The 21,169-nt window shown below is 49.1% G+C and overlaps 6 protein-coding genes across 6 annotated transcripts; 2 read left to right on the top strand and 4 right to left on the bottom strand.

The window, feature by feature from the left end:
- Positions 1-51: 51 nt before the first annotated feature.
- Positions 52-884, bottom strand: SLD5 (GINS complex subunit; the record flags this gene model as incomplete). Its single annotated transcript, XM_049255563.1, has 2 exons — positions 52-624; positions 705-884. 2 exons carry the CDS (start codon positions 882-884, stop codon positions 52-54), a joined length of 753 nt encoding a protein of 250 aa, XP_049105452.1.
- A 1,058-nt stretch (positions 885-1,942) lies between these two features.
- Positions 1,943-3,791, bottom strand: MIH1 (m-phase inducer phosphatase; the record flags this gene model as incomplete). Its single annotated transcript, XM_049255562.1, has 4 exons — positions 1,943-2,321; positions 2,377-3,111; positions 3,166-3,513; positions 3,565-3,791. The coding sequence occupies 4 exons, from the start codon at positions 3,789-3,791 to the stop codon at positions 1,943-1,945; spliced, it is 1,689 nt and encodes a 562-aa protein (XP_049105451.1).
- A 4,521-nt stretch (positions 3,792-8,312) lies between these two features.
- POL5 (DNA-directed DNA polymerase) lies at positions 8,313-11,494 on the top strand (the record flags this gene model as incomplete). The annotated part of the gene is made up of 5 exons (XM_049255561.1): positions 8,313-8,687; positions 8,746-9,334; positions 9,391-10,199; positions 10,253-10,567; positions 10,622-11,494. 5 exons carry the CDS (start codon positions 8,313-8,315, stop codon positions 11,492-11,494), a joined length of 2,961 nt encoding a protein of 986 aa, XP_049105450.1.
- A 532-nt stretch (positions 11,495-12,026) lies between these two features.
- LOZ57_006544 (uncharacterized protein) lies at positions 12,027-13,694 on the bottom strand (the record flags this gene model as incomplete). The annotated part of the gene is made up of 1 exon (XM_049255560.1): positions 12,027-13,694. One exon carries the CDS (start codon positions 13,692-13,694, stop codon positions 12,027-12,029), a length of 1,668 nt encoding a protein of 555 aa, XP_049105449.1.
- A 1,548-nt stretch (positions 13,695-15,242) lies between these two features.
- On the bottom strand, positions 15,243-16,160 carry LOZ57_006543 (uncharacterized protein; the record flags this gene model as incomplete). Its single annotated transcript, XM_049255559.1, has 2 exons — positions 15,243-15,989; positions 16,050-16,160. The coding sequence occupies 2 exons, from the start codon at positions 16,158-16,160 to the stop codon at positions 15,243-15,245; spliced, it is 858 nt and encodes a 285-aa protein (XP_049105448.1).
- Positions 16,161-18,793: 2,633 nt separating this feature from the next.
- On the top strand, positions 18,794-20,794 carry LOZ57_006542 (uncharacterized protein; the record flags this gene model as incomplete). The annotated part of the gene is made up of 1 exon (XM_049255558.1): positions 18,794-20,794. One exon carries the CDS (start codon positions 18,794-18,796, stop codon positions 20,792-20,794), a length of 2,001 nt encoding a protein of 666 aa, XP_049105447.1.
- Positions 20,795-21,169: the final 375 nt, after the last annotated feature.

Raw genomic sequence — 21,169 nt, 5'->3', positions numbered from 1 at the left:
TACACCCCGAAAGCAATTTTGATATAAGTAAAAAGCTCCATTCCATGCAAGTCAAAGAACCTCCACCTCTCCCTTCCGCCAGGCCTCCCTAACAGCTTCCCACCGCACCATCCACACCTCACCCTTCCCCATCCTTTCTCCCAGTCGATCTCCCATGGTCAACCGGTCCGCCTGTTCAGGCTCAGCGGGAATCACCATATCCACACTTTCAGCTAAACACCGTACAAACACCACTTCCTTAGTCTCAGGCTTAGTTACCATAGACGTCCCACCAGCATTATCGTCCAGTTTCCTCAGGGCAGGAGGGAAACTTGAGAGAAAGGACTGACTGTAGTGTGCAGATAGAAGGGAGTGGTGTGATGACAGGAAATCATGTTCTTGAGGCGAAAGGAGGCCAGGTTGTTGTGTGGACAGCTGTTGAGAGGCACCGGACCCAGACGACAGACGAAGAAAATGGATCGGGTGTTTCGTTAGTTTTGCTAGTCGTTGCCGAAGCAAGGAACGAATAAGGTATTGCGTCCGAGAGAGGTCAGATTGGATGATTGAGAGGGTGAGGTTAAGGGTTGGGTTATTTGCGGTAGTACTCGTTGGGTCGGAGATAGAGATATCTTCAATCTTAGCTATCTGGAAAACAATAATAGCTCATTGAATTAGCATTATAGAAATCCAATTGCCATTTTCCAGGGATCAATCGCTGCACTCACCTGCTTCTTCACCCTCTCCATCACCCTCTCCATTAATGGTCCAGGCCATGGGAGTAAGTCAGGCGCCGCGCGCTCCGCCACCCAGAACCGCGTTAACTGTTGGTAATCAAGGGCAGTGAATTCTGGGAGATCGATATCATCTCTGCTAACGGAGTTTAATATATCGTCGATGTCCTCCATTATATGCTGGCAGATCGAACAGACCGCAGTAGAGTGGAGGATGGGGTGTATTTTAGGTATTGGCCCGGTAATGGAAGCTGTAACGTTGTAATTAATTATATAAAGTAGGGCTTAGGGCTGATGACCATGACGTCATGTCGATTACGTTGTGAAAAGAACCTTTTTTTACAATCAATGTCTGATTATGCACACAATTTATCCAATTGTTTGATTCATTGAAGGAACGAAATCTTGAGTAATAACAGGACTGACGAGCCAATAGAGCTCAAGCCGGAAACAAATAATTCTCCACGTCTTGTCGCCAACTGGAGGGCAGGTTAATGCAAAGCGGAAATCAATGCCTGGCTTATCGTCAAAACTCGCACACTCCTGAAATAGTAACACATAACTCCCCCAACACCAATACAATATCGGATATAGACGTAAATAAAATTGCTGGAGACAATCGACGACGAATATTTGCGCTAATGAAATGGGGGCTGGACGCTCAGGCTGCAAAAAAAGTTTTGTTACGGTCAAAAGCAAAAGACTGCAGAGCCGGTTTGCATGGGACCAATTCAATTCTGGGGAGTCTGGAATAAAGAAATCATGCATAGCTTAATATGTGAGTGCGAAAGGGGAAATTAACAAAGGAAATCAATAGGAAGGCATATCATAGGGTTCGATAGTAAGATATGATGCATCATGCTATCAATTTAACTGGGTAAGATATTGAATAATATCTCTCTGTTTTAAGAAAGTTGCTAGAGTGAACTTGCTGCAGTGTGTCAATGGAACCAAAAAGGGATCGTTGAACTTGTATTAGGCAGCTGTGGGTAGCCCAACAGCGTGCAACGCAACGAAATAAGCTGAGGCGTTGAGTGACATCTAAAGTGGAAGAGAAAAAGGGCGTCCAGGTCGTTCAATAGAAACCTAGTGAAGTCGAGCAAAACAAAGGAAACCATAAAAAGGAGAGTGGCTTTTTTTTAGAAACCAGCACCAGGCAAGAGCAAGAAGGAAAATGGATCGAAACGTAAAGCATTCAGTATGGGACGTAAGAGAGAGCGAGCAAATGTTAGTTAATAAGAGAACATCCGACGTCCAGAAATGCGGCTGCCGGCAGAGTCTTGGTCAAATGAACCAGGGTCAACGCTGCGGTCACTGGTTGCGCGACAACGTCCGGTCGGGCTGTCTTCCATCGGAAGCGAGTTCTGGCCAAAGGCAAAAGTTTGAGCTCTAGACAGCTTTGACCTTTGTTTGACTTTGCCAAGTCCCCGTTCGCAAGCAAATTCATGTTCTTTGGCGGCCATTTCGACGTAGTTTTGGGGGTAACATAAGGAGCGGTGTTCGGAGAAAAAAGCGCTGTATCCTCCATACAGAATATACATTTCCGGATAAGTGAGTTCAGGATATATATCCACATTGACCGCGCGGTCTTTGTGTCGGATGTATTTGGCCCTAGTGATTGATAAGTAAACCAGATGTAGTCATAATAATCATGGACAGAACGTACATGATGGGGGCGCGATGGGCTGAGTATTCGCAATGGAATATCAACGCTGTTTTTGGCTTAAACTCCTCTCCAAACAATTGAGTAGCAAGATGCTCTTTATCATTGTAATTAACGGCGCCATTAATGTGGCCGCCTTCATACTCGTATTCAAAACGGCAATCAATGATAGTTATATTATCATATCGGTCATTATATTTTCCATTAATTATGTCGACCAGCACGCTACTTTCAATACGGGGGAGCTGGTCCGGTACGTCTTCTGGTATAAAATGCGGCAACTGTAACTGTGGTCGAGTGTCAATGTCGGCAATGGATTGGAGGCCTGGGCTCGAGAGCATAATGGAATCTTCGTCTTGGTTGACAATATCTTCTGGATGCTCGAACATGCTTAAAGATCTTCTACTCAACTTTCTGGGACGACAAAAAGGATTTGGGCTTTTGCGTATACCATTTGCTGGAGAGCCATTTGATCTAGATTGGCCAACTACTCCAGAAAAGGGTGCTCTAGGTCGCGGAGGCCCCATAGAGTTTACTGAAATATTGGGCTTTGATGCAAGATTTCGCGGTGGGGATTCTTCGAACATCTCGGACAGGGACAGTGAAGCACAGGGGGTAATCCTACTGCCAGCAGCAAACATGAAAGGTGGCGGCTGGGGTACCAATGTGTCCTTGTCGTTAGAGCTGTAGGCTTTAGAGCGGATTAAAGAAGGCCTTAGCATGGGGGGTTTAGCCCTCCTGTTTAACGTTAGACAACAAGATAGCTGCAAGATACCGTACAGAATGACTTACTGTAAACGACCTGGCGGCTCCAAGTCCATGGGAGAAGCCTGTAAGGAACGCTGTAGGTGGCTTTGCTGAGCCTTGGCCAAAGAAATCTCAGCAGTAGGAGAATCCAAATCCAAATCCGCATTATGGCAATAGGGTATCTTGTGAGGCAAAGGAGACATTTCCATGATCTCCAACCCACGAGCAGGCGATGAGGGCGGCATCGGGGGCGTCGTCATTGTATCTAATACTAAGACCTGTTCATATCCTGTTTTTTTGTTCTTACATAGAAAAGCATTCTTACCACGACCATTGTCGGGGCCCAAAAGGCTCGCCGTAAAAAGAGACCTTCGGGGGGTAACTAGTTGCGGGCTGGTGGATCATTAGTGGACTGGAGTTTTCAGCAGCTCAAGGAAGACCTACCTCCGATCAATGTGAAAGTTTTGAGATAGATCTGCCGCGAGACTAACCGTGGGCGAAGACCCCCTGTGTGGGTTGGCGGTGAAATAGTCGGCGTGGCCCGTCTTCATGGAAAGGTCCTTGAAGTTGAAGCTTTCCGGACCGAACTTCCTCACAATGGGGAAAGATGAGAATCCAGCCTTAGCCTGGGTGCCAAAGTGGTGGCCGAACATCACGGATGGTGGCTGCATGGCGGCCAAGGGCGATGAATGCTCCATGGTCTTCTGTTGGAGATGGTCTTGCGAGCCCTGTCCTCCACGGTACGTAGTCTCTGAGGGGCACAACGAGGACGAAATCGGATGGGAAGAGTTCGGGCAGTATGGGAGCAGTGCAACCGGTCGTCACGACAACGACAGCCAGCAAGGAGGCCAATGCGGGTATTTTCCTTCAGCCAGAAGAAACGAAGCAGCACGGCTCTGAGCAGTGGTGACGAGACTTCGATACCCGTGCAGCCAGCAAAGAGTCAGCCTTTTCGGACACCGAAGCTAAAGGGAATAGGCCATGGCTGCCAATGCAAAGAAAATCAAGTAAGGCTATGAAAACGGTGAGTCGTCGAGGCCAGTGAGGGTCGACGGGGAGGAAGACCGCCGAGGAGAAGAGAGAGGGCAGAGAGAGAGCAAGAAGAGAGGCGGGAGAATAAAGCAATCGAAGCTGGTGAAAGAACAGCGACGCCGACGACGAGAAGGAGAGAAAAGGCAAAACGGGGAGGAAGAAAGAATGAAGCTGGAACAAGGTGGTGGGCTTTCTGTTGCAACGGGCAACGCAGGTGGAGAGATGATACATGAGATACCGCCGTATTACCGCCGCCCGCATACGCTTGGGTTATGTAAGTTTGTGCCGGCTGGTCTCTGTGGCCGCGCAGGGAGCTGGTGGTGGGCGTCGCCAGGGCGTCCCAGCCGCAGCCGCCTCGACGGTGAGCTACTTACTCTTCATCCAGAGCAGAGAACACTACGACTGGCGATCGAGCAGAGCTGCCGTTGCTCCGTCTGTCATCGCGGGCGTCATCGTCATCATCGTACCCCTCTACAGCACACGCACCTACTAGGCATTCCCAATCGGGGCAAGGGAACTTCTCGCCCAGCAATAATAATCCAAAACATCTTGCAGCACGTCACGAGAACGCATGCGGGTTGCTGGAGAACCCAATTTCTAGCTAACTACTCAGGACTGAGACAGGCGGCAAGCTTCGAGCTTGCATCCCAGGACTTCCCCTCCCGCGCGTTTCCTTCACAACACCGCCGAACCAGACTGCCAGGCTAAGCGCCGGGTATTTTTAAACTCAGATTGCCCACGATCGATGCCAAAGAATGGGATCAACCTACGCTCGCGGTCTACGCACGAGGCTGCCCGGGTACGCTGCCAAATTAACAGCTCCGTCCGTAAAATGGGCGTGTTCTGGTGGCCCTGCCGATCATGCACGACTTGTCAATTACAGCCAGAGGATTGACATCCCAACGTCCTAAAAGCAGCACTCCGCGGCCAAGCGAAGCAGGTTGAAAGAACGGATAGCGTTTCGTATCACCGTGGCAGCAGGGCTTGCACAACGCTCGCCCCCCAGGTAATGCCGGCGGAGAACACACGCCAAGTTTGGGCTGGCTCTGGATAGCGCCAAAGGATCGACTCCACCGGGCAGGGGCTTGGGGAGAGGAGACAGCTCTATTCGCCAGCCCTCCAGCTCTGAAGCGCTGGCGTTGTGGCTGCAATGATTGGCCTGGCTCCCTGTTTCGCCCGGCAGCCCGCAAGCGAGACAAGATGAAGCAGGCGGCGTGTTTGCGGTTTACGGGCAGGTGTTTGCTTCAGAGTCTGGAGAGTATCCGCGAGAGAGCCCTGTGCACCAACTCTGGCCTCCAACCCGACATCTCGGGTTGCCAGACCGGCCTATATCTCGCCGCTTCATTATTAGCTGCTCCCTGGCTGTGGGGACTTGTCGTCGTCAACTACTGTTAGCTGCACAACATGATTCTCAAGATTCGGGCTTGTCCGGGCAAGCTTAGGAAATAAGCCCGGGCGGTTGAGTCGACGCCTCACGAGCTGATTCCAAGCACCAATCACGGCGCCCTGGCATGGTTTCATTCCAAGGGCGCTTCCGAAGAGTCGTGATGCCTGTCCATTATCGCTATCCTTCCAACTTTTCTTCTCCAGCTCCCGCGTCCGCCAAGATGTAAACAACACGAACCCCAGCAGGCGAGCCCCGTGACCGGCCGGAGCAAGTCGGCCCGAAACGCGCTCTCAGGTGACCGCCGCGCGAGGCGGGCCGCACAGCATTCACAAGCTGCACGGCCCAGAGAGCCTGGCGGTGCACGATGACGGTGCTGTCCAGGCCAACACTCGCATGCATGGCGTCAATGGAACCTAATCATAGCCTTGCAAGGGTCGAATGCCCACAAGCCAGCCGGCTGTCTAGCCAGCACCCACCTGGCCGCGAGGGTCCCGAGCGAGCAACTGTGCCGAGCTCCCCGTCCGTTGTTGCGGTGTTTACATCGCGTGGACGCGTCCCAGCTTCCAGTGTTGCGCACAAGCATCATCAATACAAACACCGCCCCCACCTGCTTTACCCCTCATCTACGCGCATGCCATGCTGGGATCTGGGCTTCACGTCGCATTCCTCCACTATTATTCCTTCCCAAAGGATGCGCTCCTCTCAAGGCCTTCCAGAACATGGAGTCTATTGCCACAGCGGAAGCTGTTTTGCCGACCCTTCAAGCTTTCGTGTTGGAAACGGTCTCAAAAAGCAATCAATACGGCACAAGAGGACGGAGTATAAGCGACAAACAATCTATTTTTATGTTTCTGTCCCCTGTCTATCAATTGCCAGCCATGTACGGAGTATAAACATTTTTCCACTAGGGCTCTAAGGAGATTTGAGATTGACCTAGATCTAGTCTCTATGTCTTATCCCGTTTTTATTTCTTGTATCTAATAGTTCCATTGATTCCAATTACATTATTATTGTTAAATGCATGGAACACTCTGTACAAAGCTGCAATTTGGCGAAAGCTGGGTGTTGCTGAGTGGATTAACTACGATAGAGTGGGGTGGTGATGTCTGCCAAATTTTCGGCCAGGCAAATTTTGAGGTCGAAGCTCTCTGCCAACTACTACTAGCAAGCTGATATCATTGATGGTACCAGGGAAGACCTGTTCAAGCACAGCCGCATGGCAGCTTGTAGCGGTTTTGGTATTGTGGAGTTCGATGACGCAGTGGAATGGCGCGACCCAGTCGGACGAGATGATTTGCAAATTGTTGGCAAGCTAGGCTGTGACTTGAAATACAGGCCCATTCCGCTATTCCGGCTCTGGAGGTTTACGCTAGTGGGAGGTAGCAACTACCTGGGTACTCCGTACCTAATGTTAGACTGGTATTTTGTTCGCAGGCCTTCTCAGAAGCCCCTCTAAGAACAGTGGCGAAGGAAATACCTACATTCCAGCAAGGAATGGATAGGACTGCAACAGACAACTATCACTAAAAGGGAAGCCTAAGATTCTATCACGAATCAGTGTCAACGACCTGGAAACTCTTGTCGGCTGCAATCTGAAGGAATCGGGTTACTACTATTTTCAGGAGAATAATGCACATCCCCATACCCGCGCCACGCGCCCACAGATGAAAAATACTATGATGACCACAGCATGTGATCTGGAGAACAGCTAGCTCTATCACTCTGAGCTCTAGAATCGGGTCGACTACAAAAGCGTCGGAGATTGGCTTTGAGAATTTTCCCAAGGAAATCCCGGGGTGATCCCAGGACATCAATAATGTGAAGAGATTTCCATTATTGCTCCGTGCTCCGCACTCCACCCCGATTCATATCTTGAACAATAATAATATCTCCATCGATGACAACAGCAACGCTGCTTTTAACAGCAGCCGCTCATGGGTCTCTCTTTTGATTCTCTTTATGGTGCCTGGCTTTCCGACGTCTCAAGATACACCAGATACACCTTTGGTAACAAAATTTGATGTGGATTCGATAGGGCGATGCCAATAGACCGCGGATTGGCCTGTAAGCACTGTGCTTTTGAATTCCATCCTAATCTTAGCATCCAATGAAGTATTCCGATATGAACATACTGAGGTGCCTGGTACCTTATGTAAAGGAGATGGAAACGGCTTAAAGAATAGCAACGATGAGACTACACTGGACAAGCAAAAAAAAATAAACATACAACAGCCGGGATTCGCTGGTGGTCACCCACCCAACTACTAGCCGGCCGGCAAGTGGCTTAAGTACGGCTGAGCGGACGGGAAGCCCTGTATTCCACTTCCTGTGGTCGTATGTGCTAGGTACATTAGTTGCACAAATCTAATCCTCATTCCTTGCGCTTTATATATTTTTGAAAACACGCATGGTCAGAATGCATAGCCTAGGTATTCTTACGGGGAAAATTCCTCCCCTACAACATGATACCCTAGAAAACACAGCGTGCCAGAGCCAAGCCAATGAACACAATGTTAGCAATAGCCGATCAAAATTTTACCACACCTCTAATATCAATTACAAAGTGTTTATAAACACGATTCAGAAGAAGTTGGTCAACGATACAAAATGTATTGAATTAGTAATTTATTAGTCATGAATATTTATTGGTCAGAGAGCTTCCACTAGCTCGGATTAGGCAAAGCCGACTTCTGGTCACGTGAAAGACTATAAAATCTGTCTGCGAAATTTACCAGCAGCAAAACGAGCTGTTTATATAGAAAAGGGGTAGACCATGGCTGCGTTAGCGCATTCTAGAAAGAGACGGCGAGAAGCAGTCAATGTGGACGTCAAGCTTGTAGAAATTTACGAAGACCTCGCCAACGAGAAAAACGAAATTCGCCTCAAAGCTGCCCATGACTTACTGTCTCGCTTTACACCAGAGCAACAACCTTCTGAAGAACAAATTGAAAAGGTTTTAAGAAGGCTCTTTCGAGGTCTATGTAGCAGTCGAAAAGCTGCCCGAATTGGGTTCTCTATTGCCCTTACTGAGCTTCTCTCACAAGCATTCTCAGGCGTTGGGCGACGGGATTCGGAGCAACTGAATATCTCAAAGACACTGGAGATCTTAGAATCACAAACTAACCCTCAGAACTGTTCTTCTGGTCAGGTACTTCTTCCGTTCATCTTATTTCATAAAATCGCGCTTTACTTATTACATACTATAGGAGGAGCGGGATCACTACTTTGGTCGATTATTTGGCGCAGAAGCCATACTGAAATCGTTGATTTTGCTACAACCTGATGTTTCGTTTCACCTCTGGACGAAGCTTCTCAACCTAGTCTTTGACTTGTTCAAGAAAAAGCCTTGGCTGAAAGAAGAATGCGGGTATATCATATACCAGGCAATTATCAGCATCGCTAATGAAAAAGGCGACGTTCGCTATATCAGTGAGATTATTAAAGGCCTTTCAGATAATGGATTGGCGAAAACGTCCGAGGGAGTAGCAATCTGGCTAGCTGCCATGGATTTCCCATTGCCTGTCACCTTTACCTCCAATATATGGCACAACAATAACCCACTGCACTCCAAAGAGAGGGCCACGATTGCCAGAATTTTGAAAGAATCGTCAGCTCCGCAATCCGAACAAGACTACGAAAATGACGCTGCCAACGGGTCTGGTGTCTGGAATCCAAAGTTACATTTTGTGTGGGACCCGATTCTCCTTAAGTTATACGCAGCTTTTGACGCAGAGAAAAATGATCATCTTCCCAAGCAACTTTTATTTTCTGAATTTTGGACTGAGGTTGTCGACAGTAAGTGAACATTTCGCTTTATTTGATTCATGTAGTATAATTAATGAACTTTCTAGATGGACTATTCTCAGCTGCATCCTCTGAGGAACGTAAATATTGGGGCTTTCTGGCGTTTATGAAAGTTGTCAATAATGCACCGATCGAGGCGGCCAAGTCTATATTCACAAAGAACTTGGTTCGGTGCTTAGTCAATCAGCTATCCGTTGAAGATAGATACCTCCATCGAGTTGCCCAAAAAGCTGCAAAATCAATACAAACCCGCGGCGCAAATGATTCTGAATTCACGATTTCCGCACTTCGTGGCCTAACAGGGCCAGCAGGTATTATCAATTTCGATCAAGTTACCAAAACTAAAACCATTGAAAAATTGATCAGTGATGCACCTTTCGACAATATCGGCCAAGTCATCATCTTTCTACAAGATTTGATTGCTTCGCCTGGTTCAGATGATATCAAAACTGTAGGGTCCCGAAGGCAGCAGCTATCAACCCTTCTGACTTTAGTCGTGAAATCCCTTGTGGCAAAATCAGATACCTCTGGTCGTTTGGATTCCTCCATAAAGGATGCCATGGTAGCTCTGGCACGCCCAGCGTATTTTGTGTCTTTGGGTGAAGCAACAACTAGAAGCTATGACCCGGCAGTCTCCCAGTCATCTCAGGAATTTTTTAAGAATAAAATTTCGTCATGCCTAAACATGGTCATTGCCGGTCACAAGAATGCCTCATCCATTGTGTATGGAGTCATTCAAGATATCCACAAATTGGGCCAAAATGGTGAATGTGGGAAGTTCGTTATTGAAATGGGGCAGAATATCAGCGACTCTGTAGATGCGGGCTTTAGAATTCTAAAAAAAATGCACCACAAGGCAAGTTCTGGTGGTTCCGTTTTAGTATATGAGATTATACTAATCTTTAACAGGAAAAAAAAAGTAGTCAAACGGAGATTATTAGCATTCAAGCCATTAAATTGCTATATTCTATGACCATATTTCAGATATACAATGGCGATCCTGATGCTGTTTCTATGTTGGATGAGCTCAAACTCTGCTACGACAAATTTATCAGCCAGAAGAGTTCTAAAACAGAAGAAAATGCGGAGGCCTCTGATGTTTTAGTTGAGATATTACTTAGCTTTGCATCCAAGCAGGTTCAGCTTTTTCGTCGGACAAGCGAACAGGTTTTCAGTGCGTTTGCTCACCAGATTACCGCCACTGGTCTTGAGTCATTAATCTCGGTATGATACACCACTTATATACATTCGTAGTAACCTTTCTAACAGATGTAACAGATTTTAGAAGCCAAAGATACCCTTGCAGGCCAGGAAGAGATGTTTGACAATGACGATGAAGACAGCGACGTAGAAATGGTCGACTCTGATGGACTTGATAGTGATGTGGAAGAGATAAGCCAATCGTCAGATGCTGACTCAGATGGCACAGACGATTCTAATGACGAAAGTGCGGAGGATAATTCTGAAAACGAAGCTGAACTTCAAGAGCTCGATGCAAAACTCGCGATCGCGCTTGGAACTCATCGTGCGGATGAAGATGTTGACACGAATTCTGAGACCTCCGATATGGATGACGATCAAATGGAGGCTTTAGACGAGAAACTTGCCCAAGTTTTCAAAGCCCAGAACCAGGCTTTAAGCAAAAAGAAACAGAAGAAAGACGCCCGAGAGAACATGATTAATTTCAAAAACCGAGCTCTCGACCTTCTTGAGATTTACGTAAAGAAATCCCACTCTAACATCATAGCGACGAATATCCTTCTTCCGCTCCTAAAGGTCCTCCGGTCGTCCAAAGTGCTGCAGATCGCCAATAAAGCAAGCGTCATTTTGCGTGAATACTGCAAACTCTGCAAGGGCGCTAGTCTCCCTTCATTTGAAGACGAAGAACCGGTTTGGAAGCTTTTCAAGTCAATACATGAAGAAGCCACACACAGTGGGCCATCTTTCCACTCTACAGCCTGCAGTCAGGCTAGTTTACTAGTCGTCAAAATACTTGTGGCAAATAATAAGGATAATATGGAGCGTATCGTGGATGAATATGCGCAAACGCGGAAAAAGCAGTTATTGAGCAAAAAATGTCATGTTCAGCCCTCGTTCTTTTCGGATTGGAACAACTGGTGCGTTTCAGCGAGCAAGACGATGAAAGAGTGAGTGGAGGCATTACTTAAGGGAGATGGCTTTTATCAGGACTATGAAGTAGATAATTTAGTTACAAGTGAATCTTCCTCGGTTTGGTCTCGATAGCAACAAATGAAAATAGGCAACTATATATGTCCACAGTATATATCCTGTTGACGAACAAAACTGTTTTGAAAATTTGCCTTAAACATCCTCCGAAAGTCGTTAAGACGCAGCAATATGTAAGCTTTGAAGGTGCCATCGATATCACATTAATGAAGCATGTAATATGCCGCTGTATTGAGTTGAAATCGATATGTAAATAAACTCGATTGTCGAAAATCAGTATATGATAGCCAGGGGGGCCATTTATTCTTATCTAAACAAGCAGAAATATGATCGGATTTCAAAATATCGAAGTATAAGGATTTCTGCATGTTATGCCTCTGCGCGGCCGGTGATGCAGGAATCTTACCAAGATGAAATGAGGGAGCTACAGAGAAAGAAATACGGAATGTAAGGTTGAAGAGAAAAGTTTCTGTATTTCCGAGTATGAACTAGAAATTTACTCCCAAAGGAACGAAATATATCGAATCGGCCCTTTGCGAACCTTAGGGGGCTCTTCTGCCGCTATGATCTCTTCTAGACCCGTCACCAAATCGATATCTTCTGCTCTCCAAGCCCAGGGATCTTTCCGGTAAGCTATTCTGTGGCCAAAGTACAATATCAAGAATGCAGGAATGCCAATATACGCGGTAAAGAAGCCAGAGATATTCCACTTCGAAGGGAAAAATACCTGAAAACCGTTGATAAACGTGAGGAAGATAAAACCAAATATGCCGATATAAGCACCATATGGCTGTAGATGAGACCGGTAGGGTCGTACCACGCCTTGAACTTCAGTAGCTTTGCGGAAGCGGAAATAAATGATGCAGCAGCAGGTCCACGAGATGAAACCGGAGGTGTTAATAAGACTGACAAACCAATTAAAGACCAAAGAGCTGCCCTTCGCAACGGCTAGGTAGGATAATCCAGAAAAACAAGCACTGGCCATCATAGCATAGTATGGCAGTCCATATCGATTGCAAGATTTGAAAATGCTGGGGGCGTTACCGGACATAGCCAGCGAGTATAGAGCACGAGACGACATATACAGGAAGGAATTCCCGGAGCTCCATGCAGAAGTGAGAATGACTGCGTTGACGACGCTGTCGAGCACCGGAATACCGGCATTTTTGATGCCAACGACGAAGGGAGAGGAGCCAGCACCGGCACCACCGTTTGTTAAAGCGGAGTTATTGGATGGGCAGATAACGCCAATTGCGAGGGCGCCCAAGATGTAGAAGAAGAATAATCGATAAAAGTATCGTCTGGAGGCGCGGGGAATATTGTATCGTGGAGATTGCATTTCACCAGCGGTCTGGATGATCAATTCTGGAGCAAAAAGAAAGGCAAATGCGCTGAGGACGATGCATTGCAGCAAAGCAATAAAACGGCCCGTATCTCCTTTGAGAATGTATTCATTGGCAGCACTCGGATTCTTCCAGTAATGAAAACCCAGACGTCGCCGGCTGGGGCCACCTCCCCAAAAGAGAACAAACGAAAGGATGAGCAAGCCTAGCAACATCATAACCTTAAGACTGGCAAACCAAAATTCCGACTCTCCGTACCATTGAACCGGTAGCGCGTTTAGCGCAAGAATGACGACAAGGAGAATGGTGATCCATACGGCGATATGGACATTCGTTTGCCAGTATTCTATAATCAACGCGCCGGCGACGATTTCGTTCGGAACCAAGATACCCATGGAATACCAATAAAGATATCCAAGAGCAAATCCAAGACTTCGAGACACGTACCGGTATCCGTAGTAACTCATATTCGCACCGTGTACAGGCAGATAAGTTCCAATTTCCGCGATCGCGGTGACGACCATCAGGACCAAGGTTCCAATGAAAATATAAGCACCGAGCAAAAAAGCAGGACCACCAATTGCAAGGGCTTGACCGCTACCGACGAACAGACCGGTTCCAATAGTGCCACCGAGAGCCATCATCTGCACATGTCTTGACTTCAAACCACGCTGAGTCTGGTTATATCGGCTGTCGAGAAGATCCTTTTCCATCAGGGAACGAATGTATTCACTCTGTCCAGCATCTTCCTTCTGGTAGTTCGGGGGAGCGGCGACATGGGGCTCACCCGGTCCAACCTCGACATCTTTCTCATTCCCCATGGTGACAATGGGGAGGCCGCAGGAAGCGTTTTGGTATGTAGAGGCAAGAAGACTAGGAGAAGGTAGGCCAAGGCCCAAGCCCACACACAGTAGACAGGTAGGGGGGATCGGGACGAGGCTGGAGGCGCGAAACCAACCCCAGAGGACGGGTGTATTCCAACGAACTCACCCGGGGAGGGAGAGAGGAAGATTTAAAGGGACGGATAAATGCAAAACCCTAGGCAGGAACCCCGAGCTTAAGAGTAATAACAACTTAAGCTTGCACAGCAGGATATCGTCGCTTCAAATTTCAACCCCATACCCGCAGGTTGGAAGAATATCGAAGGAGAAAAAAGGCTGCAAGTGAGCGACAAGCCAATAGGGCATCCTCATTTCGGACCCGTCCGGACATCCATGGCACACTAACAGGCCGAAACAAACAAGCTGCCCGCCACCCTTCTCTTAGCCCTTAGAAAGCGTGTAGAAGCAAGGATAAGACCCGCCACAGTGCAACATCACCCATCGACTAAACCTACTGCAGCCTAGCGGAAAGCCTGATACGCCGTCTGAGCAGGTGTGGACGAGTACCATAGGTACAGCCGCCTGGGGTGGAAACTCAATCACGATTGTGGGCAGCAAAAATCTGCGGGATTCGTCATTACAGAGTTGGCTTTTGTGGAGTGGGCTGTGGAATGTTTCTGGAAGGCCAAAGCTTAGTGGAGTTTATAGTTTGTCGAGATGTGCATCACAAGGCTTCGCTGCGCTTTTGCCACGGCGGGTGTGCCATGATTACGATGCGAGAGTGTTGGAGTGTGAGACGGCCCATGCCTGTCGAGAGTCTTCAGCATCGCACTCGGTTCTGCACCTGCAGCAGGGGATGTCGGCCGACCCTGATCGATGACAAGAGGTGAATGACACGCTTAGCTCTTTAGTTAGTGGATGTTCCTGACGCTTGGCTGTGCCGACACAAGGATGGATGGCGTTTTTCAATAATTCCTAGGCCAGCATGATATCTTACCCAACGAAACGGCCGCTAGAATCCCGTCTCGTTCCGCAGAATCCATAATAATTATTTATTCTATACGGTGTAGCTGTGGAGCGCGGAGAGACGTTTTTTCCGAACCGTGTCGGGATGGGCTTCGTCCGCTGAGGGCTGAGGTGCGTATGTATGTGGAGGGACCCTCGAATGATGTAACTGCTCCGTACCCAATATCTCAAATAAAATGTCCAAAAAATGTCCGTATTCAAATCGAACGCCAATTTCTAGATCGAAGGTCTCTTCACAAAATAAGCGAAAGAGATTTTCACTGTGTACTGAGAGTCCTATATTCCAACCATATTCCTATAAACATGAATAACCAAGAGGAATATACGCTCCATTGAAAAAATGAAGAACTATTGGCCGCGATCCGAGAGTCGTTGAGCCAGGAAGGTGGGCATCGGCTTCCTAAGTATCCACCTCCAAAGCAAATATTAATCGCTAGGAATTGACAAGATCCTTCGAAAGTATTAATGAAACAGCGCTAGGCACCCAAAAATGCTGAAAACAAAACACCACGCTATGAGTCGTTATTTCGGCTCTTGATCGATCCAGCAAGAAACCAAAGCCTTGATTAAACCAATAAGAATGTCTCTGCCGCTTTCTACACTCGCGTCATCGGTCCAACCAGGCACATGGAAGAATATCGCGTTTCGCACAAGACCTTCTTTGTATAGGTATGCTAGGCTGGCATAGTAGATAAATTCACAAAGATATCTCCCAGCGTCTTCAGATATCCGTACATCGGCTTCAGGCGGGGCGAAAGATCGCCAGGTCTCCAACAGCTTCGAGTCAGGCCGGAAAGGATGGACAGAAATTGGAAATTTCGAATCCGACAGCCCTGTAGCCGCAGCAGGCGTACTGGGTGAGGCGATACAAGATATCTCAGTCGCAGCAGGACCTGGCTGGAGAATCTTAGGCAAGCCCTCCCGCTTCCAAACCAGTTCTCCATCTTCGTAGCCCACTTGTCCGTCTACATCAGTTACCTGGTATCCATCGCGGTGCGCGGCAGTTTCCGCAGAGTAGTAATGTCGTGTCGACGCCATGCCGATATGGACGATTAAATCCGGCAATTTTCCATGGTGTGCACGTTTAAACGACTCAAGGATAGATGGAACTGCTATCCGTACCGCTGAATATGACACGCGGATCGGAGTTGGATGGACGTGTATTCGAATGTTTCGAGGAACCAGAGACAATGAGGATGACGTTGTTATTGTTGACGGTAGACATGAAGCGATGAGGAAGGAGGGATTAAGAGGGTTTGTCTTGAAAGGCTGCAATATAGGTTAACAGAGGTTAGCTATCAAAGAAAAGTACCTGTCGCACGAACATACCCCAAAGCCCGTCACGAGAACTTGAATATCCTCGCTGGACACGAGCAGTTCTGGTGTTTCTAGTGAAGTTGTTGCCGCCTCAGGCGCTAGATCCACACCAAAATCCCCCATTGGCACTGACGTTTCTTTTCGCGAAAGGGAATGCGACACAAATACGGGGCTCAAGTGTCAAGCGATGCAGCGTGGAGCGGAGTTAAAATAATGTTGTGTTGGAGGTGGTGCGTCTTCAAGTCCAGGAGGCGCTCGTGACGCAGGGGCTGTGGGACGTTCTTCACATGTAACTCGTGGATAGGACACGGACACCTTGCGAACAATCACGGCTGCGAGGCCAAAATGTTCATGGCGTTGGATATCACGCCGTCCTCAACCCCTCGGGCGGGGAAGGTTCCGATCGCCGCGATAAGCGATAAGGGCTTAACCGCCACGTGAGGTGTGCCTTCGCCACTCTCGGCAACACCGAAAATTCTGTGCGATCAGAGAAAACCCTCCAGTCCACAGAAGAGGGGCGCACAGCAACTGCAAAATGGTCAGGACATCCGAGAACCATGGTTTACACGGGTTCAACAGCCGTGGACAAAGAGGGTTCTCGAATTTGGGGAGTGAGATTCGACCGAGCGGTAAGATAGAATAGTCCTGCGAAGACGGCTATTCTGCCGCCCCATCGGCTAAACGCGAACACGGCGCGTCGCGCGTCACGAGCACGCGTCTAGACGCGGCGGGCCACGCGACCAGCCGCAACGCGCGCGACCCCCGCGTCGCCAATCAGCGGCGTTTGTTTGCAGTGGCAAGCATCCAGGCCCAATGAGCGGCGGCATGCGCGCAGGGAGGAGGCCAGCGTGCGATCCAAAGTGATGCGCGCGACGGGCTGGGAAACACTGCCAATCACGCGCTGGCTCTCACCGCATTTGCTGGCCGGGGACGTTGCCCAAGGATTCGCCCCGGCGGCCAGCTCATGCTGCCGCTGCTGCTGCTGATTGCTGATGCTGCGGATGCGGATCCTGGCGCATAGAGGATGCTGGCAAGGTACAAATTCCGAGACACCGTCCCGACGCGCTCGCACAAGCCGCCCGCTGGCAGACGGACCAGCCCACCGACACACCCCTTCCAGCGCCGGATCTCGATATCCATGCAGCGCCGTAGCTGCGCACTTCGAGCCAGGCACCAGTGCAAGAGCAAGGCAGCGGGTGGCGAATGCGCCAGGTGTTCCGCTCGCTGCCTGATCCTCACGCGCCTCGCCCGCCAGCGGCCAGGCCCGACCAGACCCGGTAGCAGCGCGAGGCAGCGCAGCTCGACTGATACATAGTTGTAGCTCCCCATATGGCTGGGCGTGCGCGGTGCAGACGCTAGTCCGCAGCGGGCCAATAACAGCACGCGCGCCGCCTGTGCCGCCCTCCCCGAGCGCGGACACATCACCTCCTCTCCTCTCCTCTCCTCCTCGCTTCATCCTCGCCCGTCGCCGTCGCGCGGACTCGACCTCGCCATCCATCGTGTTGCTCGCGCCCTACCCGTCTTTCTCTCGCTTTGCACTCCTCCATCGCGATAAATACGCGCCAGCGCACCACCACCATCCCCCAAGCTCGCGCCTCCCGCTCGGCCGGTCAATCAGCGCGCGCCCAAGAAGGCGTGGCAACGCTAGCTGGCCCGTCCACCAGCCAAAACGGGCTGCCGGTTTTCTCCCGTTGCACTCCCTGTTCATCCAGCCGACTGCGATAAGACCATACGAAGTACACTAGCACTGCCCGCGGTGGGAATCCTCCGCTTCCTCGCTCTTGTCGTCGCGCTACGACGGAGTATTGTTACCCTTCACTGTCTGCCCACGGTATGTAGCGTTGCCCCCCTTGCATGCGCTTCCTTCTGGTCCCCTCCTCTGCGCTAAACCCGCGCACCCTCGCCCGTCTCCTCGTCCCAGCCTCCTTTTTTTTCTTTCGCACGCGCGCAAATGTCGCCCGCAATCCCGGCGCAGCCAGTTCAGCCCGTTTCGCTGCGTTGAGTCTCTGCGTTGGTCCCTCATAACGGCGAATAACTGGCTCTCTGGACAATGGGCGCTGACGTCTCTCTGCATCCCATAGCATTGTTGCGATCTTTCTGATTCGCTCTCATTCGCATCGCCCGGTTGACGCGCTTCACTCCTCGAGCCTTCACTTCGTCTCACCAGCTCTTTACGCGTTTTCCAACCGCCATCGCGCTGCTCAAGTGTTTTTTCTATTGTCACATTATTTGATAACTGCTGGTTTGGCGCCGTAATCAGGTTCGGCAACTCTTTCATTCACAATACTTGTCTCGGCTGAGCTAACAATGGATAGCAGGGTTGGTTCCTATTGATTGAATGAGCTATTCACTTTTGTGATAGTGCACGACTGTTTCAATACTGTTCTGCTGCCACATACTTCACTCATTAACCTGCCGCGTAACTTTACCAACTCCTCCAGGCCAATTGATGAAACTGCCTTGTTTATGATCTCTCTACGACGTGACGAAACTTCAATTAATACTGCGCGCTTCATCATACAGGGCTTCTAATAATACTTGCTTTCACTCCTTCCAACTGTCCTCTGAACGAGCACTTCTTTTTTTTTTTGACGATATCCGTGCAATTTTCCTAGAGATATACGTACTGCTTGGACTTGAAGATATCTTGATCATGCAGACTTAGTCAAAGATCTAAGCTCACCTTTTTCACTTTCCCCCTTCGAATCAATATTGACAAAACAAACCAAATCTTGGGCGCATCTACTTTTGCAACAATGGCGCAAGGACGAAGAACATTTTCAAGCACCCTGCCCAAGGACTTTATGTTCCATGCTTTCGACGAGCCTCGCACTCCAACAAGACCCTTCCAGGAGCCGGAAGGGCCCCCTCCCCCACCACATCATTCGTCATACCGTCTTCGAAGGCCTCGACTTGATCTTTTGCCGCAATTTGGATCTAAAATGATACCATTCTGCTCCCCCGACACCCCTCTGCCTTCTATAGAGTTCTCCCAGGCAGTGGACCCTCCATCTTCCGACTCCTTACACCAAAGTTCTACTGCGCAGTCACAAAATAGCCTTCTGGATGTGCCACAACGAGAGCGATGCGACCCGAAAACCCCCGAAGCTCAAGTCTTTGATGATGTCGTTGCTCTCAACCGTAATTGGAGAGACGAGAAAATGACGCCAAGGACAGATCCTATTTCGCGACCATCGTCAGCATGCTCAAATCTCTCAGACTCCTCTGTGTCTTCCAGTGGATCTTTCGACTCACGCCCTTCTTTTGGTGGCAGCTGTACGAGCCCGGAGAGTGAAATTAGCGACCCTTTTGTCATGCAGTCTTATCCTGAGCGTAAACAGCCCTGCGAGTCACCTTGCAAATATATGCATTCCCGTGGTCTATCTCTCCAGTTACCTGCTGGCCCCAGATGGACCTTGGAAATGGATAATCATTTGTGGAATACTTACCAGATGTATCTCCAAGATCCCACCATAACCCCTTTCAAAACCATTCCTGGGAGCCTCCCACCTCTCGGCGTATCTCATCGAGTTTCCAGAGAGGCTAGAAGAACGTGGCCGAGAGTAAAGCACGGTCTTTCCAAAAATGCTTTTGAGGAAACCGGTAAAGACGTTGAATTAAAAAATGAAATGAAGAGTGGCAGCTGTACTCCTACAGCCGGAGTTAGTGGTTCTACCAAACCTCTCTGGCCGCGTTCGGATGCATCAACTAGAAAGAGGTTAAAACAATTGTGTAGAAGGAGATTTTCTATCGCACCACACTACCAAAGGCTGCTACAGTCCCGAAGCCCCTCACCTTTCCCTGAACCCTTTGTTCAATCTTCCTCTAACTCACTGCCCGCGTCCGGTTCTTACGGTTCTCCAAACGCATTTTCGCGCGACCTAGGAGTTTCACTTGTCGCTACTTCACTTCCCGCAAATATTCCGAAGATCAATGTTGAAAACAGACATTCAAGCCCCCCCGAGACGGATTGGTTTAACAAGATAGCTGAGAAACCCTCTGAAGTGGGGTTAGAGACCCAGCAGGTTCTACAACCTCCAGTCCACGGCGGACCAGCACTGATCCCCCGTCTTGGCTCTCCCTTCATGTACCATACTTGGGGCCCTGATAACCTTCGCCGCCGGGTACACTCGGCTGCTGTAAACTTGCCGGAGACCGTTCATGGAACGGGTTCAAGGTTAAGATCTTCTATTCCCCCTGAAATGTTGCCCGGAGCCCATAAGAGGCGCGCAATCAATCAGCTGGAGGATGAGGTCAGCCCTGATAGAAACGCACCGACAGAATATCTCCCACAACCATTGAAGGACAATGGAAAGAACCAAAATTATCGACGAGTGAGATTGCGAAACCGCGGGGCAACAATGGGCGGGTTGAACTCGAGAGACCGATTAAGCCAGTTATTTACCCCACCGTCATTGTTTAGCTCGAATGAAAGCAGTGATAATGTGGCCCATTCAAGCACTTCGCAAGTTGAAGCACCAAAAGAAGAGATCAAACGACTTGGCTCACCTTTCAACTTGGATTTGTCTAAAGGCCGACGCATGCAGTCCCGGCATGCACCGTCGCGTTCAGAGTCATTCATTCTTTGGAAACCTACTCGCGCAAGAGCTGCCAGCCTGCAAAACGCCCAGACTCCGCGCTTTGAGATCGGCAATACTGTTACGTCGCATCTGACCCCAGAAGACCTTTACACAGACGCCCAGTTGACGCCAACACCCGAAGTTCCTGCCCCTGACGCCCACCAAGACTACTTATAACACAAAGTGCGAAACATGAAAACTTAGATCCTGATACCGCCATTTGTCCTCTTAGCCATCAGCAACTTTGCTTCTCAAGTCGCCTTAGCGTTGTACTTTTACGATTCCACGAGGAACTCAGACCTTTTCAAACAAAGAGAACGATACCTACTGCCCGTTAACGAGATGCGATTTACCGCCCACCAGTAAAGCCATTGCACTCCTCCCATTTTATGGTGTTTTCAGTCGCTTTTTTTGTCGATTATCTGCAGAACTATCGATCGCGCTAACATGTAGTTCCATTTACAAAGCTTGTTTCCCGGCACCGGTGCCATGTCAGGTCCTCAGCATATTATCAAAAAACAATCCTTCTTTAAGATTTTATTTTTTGTTTTC

The sequence above is a fragment of the Ophidiomyces ophidiicola genome (genome assembly GCF_022830035.1).
Source record: "Ophidiomyces ophidiicola strain CBS 122913 chromosome Unknown scaffold_46, whole genome shotgun sequence".
Classification (NCBI taxonomy): Eukaryota; Fungi; Ascomycota; class Eurotiomycetes; order Onygenales; family Onygenaceae; genus Ophidiomyces; species Ophidiomyces ophidiicola.
This window is presented reverse-complemented; position numbering and strand designations above follow the sequence as displayed.